The sequence below is a fragment of the Mandrillus leucophaeus genome, unplaced genomic scaffold (genome assembly GCF_000951045.1).
Source record: "Mandrillus leucophaeus isolate KB7577 unplaced genomic scaffold, Mleu.le_1.0 Scaffold6, whole genome shotgun sequence".
NCBI lineage: Eukaryota > Metazoa > Chordata > Mammalia > Primates > Cercopithecidae > Mandrillus > Mandrillus leucophaeus.
In genome coordinates, this window is record NW_012106474.1 from 344,005 (window position 1) to 347,385 (window position 3,381).

The 3,381-nt window shown below is 60.0% G+C and overlaps 1 protein-coding gene across 1 annotated transcript in view; it reads right to left on the reverse strand.

The window, feature by feature from the left end:
- TUSC5 (tumor suppressor candidate 5) overlaps positions 1–2,280 on the reverse strand; it is a 33,020-nt gene extending 30,740 nt beyond the window's left edge. Inside the window, exon 1 of the mRNA XM_011999648.1 lies at positions 1,544–2,280. Within this exon, the coding sequence (XP_011855038.1) occupies positions 1,544–1,930 (387 nt within the window). The 5' untranslated portion in view covers positions 1,931–2,280. The remainder of the gene's footprint in view (positions 1–1,543) is intronic.
- Positions 2,281–3,381: the final 1,101 nt, after the last annotated feature.

Consider the following 3,381-nt stretch of genomic DNA (forward strand, 5'->3'; position numbering starts at 1 on the left):
AAAAAAAAAAAAAGTAGAAATGCATGGGGGCAGGTTTCCGTGGTCTCCTCGCCTTGGACTTAGGCTCCCTTTGACAGAGGCAGGTCCTGCCCAGCCTGCACCCTGCCACCCTGCCCGGAGATGGATTCCAGCAGCTGTTTTCTCCTGAGCCCTTGGGTGGCTCCCTCCCCAAATCTGGTCTCCCCTCCCAAGGCCTTTCCCTGTAACCAAGAGGTGGGCCCTGCCCAGAGACACTGGCTGCACCCCTGGGTCCTGGCTCTACCTGTAAGCGGTCCCCAGGTACAGCAGGCATCACAGAGAGCTGCCTGGAAGGCCCCTGCCCAGCCCTGCTTCCAGAGCCCATGCCAAGTCCCTCGGACTTAGGAAGGCTGCCAGGGCCCCCTGATGTCCTGAAAGGTGGTACTGGCTTTGGTGGGATGCGGAAGGCTTCCCTGGTGGGAGGCTGGGCCTCACTGAAGTAGACAGAGTTGTTTGAAGAAATAGGAGCTTTCTCAGAGGACAGCTCCTGGGGGTTTGGTGATGGTGACGCTGCAGGGAGTCCCTCTTGGGAGAGCTGCCTGCCCACCCCCTGCCACGCCAGTCCTCTGGCCCTGACCAGCCTGGGCCAGCAGTTTTCTGCCCCCTGCCCCTGACCTCACTCTGAAATCATTGCTTCTCCCTCTCCCCGCCCTTTCATAACTGTGTCTTCTTCCTGGACTTCAAAAGTCACTTGCCAGTATCTGCTGACATTTTCTATGAAATCCTTTATAAGTAGCTCTACCCAAATGGCTTGGGTTGGATACAGTCTAAGACAATTCATTCAAAACCCCATAGACGTGAAGACCCGGCCACATGCCCCTTCCTGGGCATGGCGGGCCATGCCCTCTGACTCGCACAGTTTTCACTTGTGACCCAGACCTCCCCTGCCGTGAAGACGGAGGCTGAAATCAGCCCAGCTGAGGAGGTGCAGAGGGCTCTGGAGGGAGCTCCACGCCTGGGGAGGAGCAGCCTGCCAGCTCTCCCCGCTTTGTGTGCCCCTCGGGGGAACCTGGCCCCGGAGCCCTCAGTGCACCACAGGGAAGCCGCTGTGACTCTTGGAAACCGGAGCTGGCAGAGGCTGGGAGCATGTCCAGGTGGCCTGGGAGGACACACGGGGCCCTGGGACCCCCGTCTGGTGCAACCTCTGCTGAGACAGCCCCACTGGGTGATGACTCTTTGGAACCACCCGTCCCTCCTAAAACAGTAAGACCCCCAGCTGGGTATCTTTCTGCCCTGAGGGATGTACCACCAGGCAGCTCCCTGAGTGCCCCTCCCCAGCAGCCATAGGCACAAAGTCAAGCTCTGATGCCCAGCAGCAGAGATGAGAGAACAGAACGGGAGCTCTCCCGGCCCCAGGGCCCCTCTCGAAGGGGAAGGAGGAGGCCAGCGAGGAAAGGAATCTTCCCCAAGCCCCCCACTCCCAGATGTCTCTTCTCCACACCCTGGGCAGTGTGTTTGGTGCTTGCCCGGGGGACACACAGCCCTGGGCCCAGCCCCTGCCCCTGGAACAAAGAGCAGCACTTACCATGATGGAAATGATGAGGGGGATGAGGTTGAGGGGCCAGACGGGGCAGAAGCAGGAGACGATGGCCAGGATGAGGTAATCTCTGGGGGCTTCTTGGTCTTGGGCATAGGAGGTGGTGGCGATGGAGGACGCCCTCCTTGAGCTGGCCCGCGAGGGGGACCGAGGCAGTGGGGCCTCCAGGTGCCCCTCGGAGATGGCCTTGAAGGGCAGGCCGTGGCCATTCTGCTCCAGATCCAGAGGCCCTGCGAGGGTCTTGGACAGATTGAGGGGCTTGTCTTCCTTGTCCTGTGCCTTGGTGAGGAGTTTCTCCATCTCCGGCAGGTCCAGGGCTGCGGTGGAGCCTGGCTCCTGTGCTGAAGGAAGCTCGGGCTGCACAGGATTGGCCATGTGGGCCTGGGCCTTGCACGGCTGCAGCTCCAGGCTGGGACAAGGGACTCTGGAGGGACCTCAGTGCACCATTGCCCAGCCCTGACTGAGGGCCTCCAGGTCGGGGGCAGAGGCGTCCCTCAGGCGACGGAGGGCGGGCTGGGTGCTGGAAGGGTTGGGCTGGGCTTCTCAAAGCCAGCTGAGTTCAGAGGCTGCGGCCTGCCTGCTGCCCCGAGGCGCTCCCAGAAAGATGCTGGAGCCTGCAGCTTCGTTCAAGTTTGAGGCCAACTTTGCTGGTGCTGCTGGGAGCACAGATGGGCAGGGAAGCAACAGAAATCTCAGAGAGCGGAGAGGGGAATGTGCCTCTTCTCAGGGAGGCTGTGTGTGTGTGTGTATGTGCGCGCACCACATGGCCTCCCTCCCTCTCCCCCTCCTTGGTGATGCTTTTCCTTTTCAATTCCCCTCTCCCCAGAGAACCACCCTGGCAGCATTTTGCCCCAGCCCAGCCCAGCCCAGCCCAGCTCTGCCCAGCCCAGCCCAGCCCAGAGGGACCTGAGCCAGCCTCCGGTTTCTGTTGCAGCTTCAGGGCCATGCTCTTCAGGGCGGGACTCTGGATGGGGAGAAAGACACACCGGGCCCCACGGGGTGTGTCTTCAGCTGTCCTAGGAACTGAGCCCTCTGCTGCTGCTTCCAAAGCAAGCCTGTACTTCTTCCTCTCTGCTGGGAAATGCTAGACCCTAGACCCGCTCTTGCATCCCACCCAGCCCCTGACCCCCAACCGCTAGGAGCATCCAGGCCAAAGCCTGGCTCCCGACTCCAGAAGTGAAGGGGAGGTGTGAGCACCAGGGCAGCCCCCGGATCCTGCCTGGACCAGCAGGGCCCCATGAAAGGGTTTCTATGTAGCTCACCACCAGGTGGGGAAGAAGATAAGGGGGAGTGTTGGGTCCGCCTCATGCCCATCAGAGCAACTCTGTGGTGTTAAGAGCCGCTAGGTCCGAGCCGTTCTGGGAAGATGCCAGCTCAGAAGGGCCTCAGGCTGTTTGTCCTCTTGGATTCTCCTCTGCGTCTTTGTTCTCTCTGAGGTTTTCTCCCTCTGTCTCTGCCTTCTTCTCTATCCTCGGCATCTCTTTCTCTCTATATCCCTGACGCCTCTCCTTACATGGTTTTACAAGTGTGACCTGGAGCCACCAGGGATGTGTGTGTGTGGTTTGAAAGTGGCTGCAGGAAATAGTTTAAAATCCTACAATCAGGCGGGGTGCCATGGCTCATGCCTATAAGCCCAGCATTTTGGGAGGCCGAGGCAGGAGGATTGCTTTAGCCCAGGAGTTTGAGACCAGCCTGGGCAACATGGAAAAAACCCATCTCTACAAAAAATACAAAAATTAGGTGGGCGTGGTGGTGCACACCTGTAATCCCGGCCACTTGGGAGGCTGAGGTAGGAGAATGGCTTGAGCCTGGGAGGTCAAGGCTGC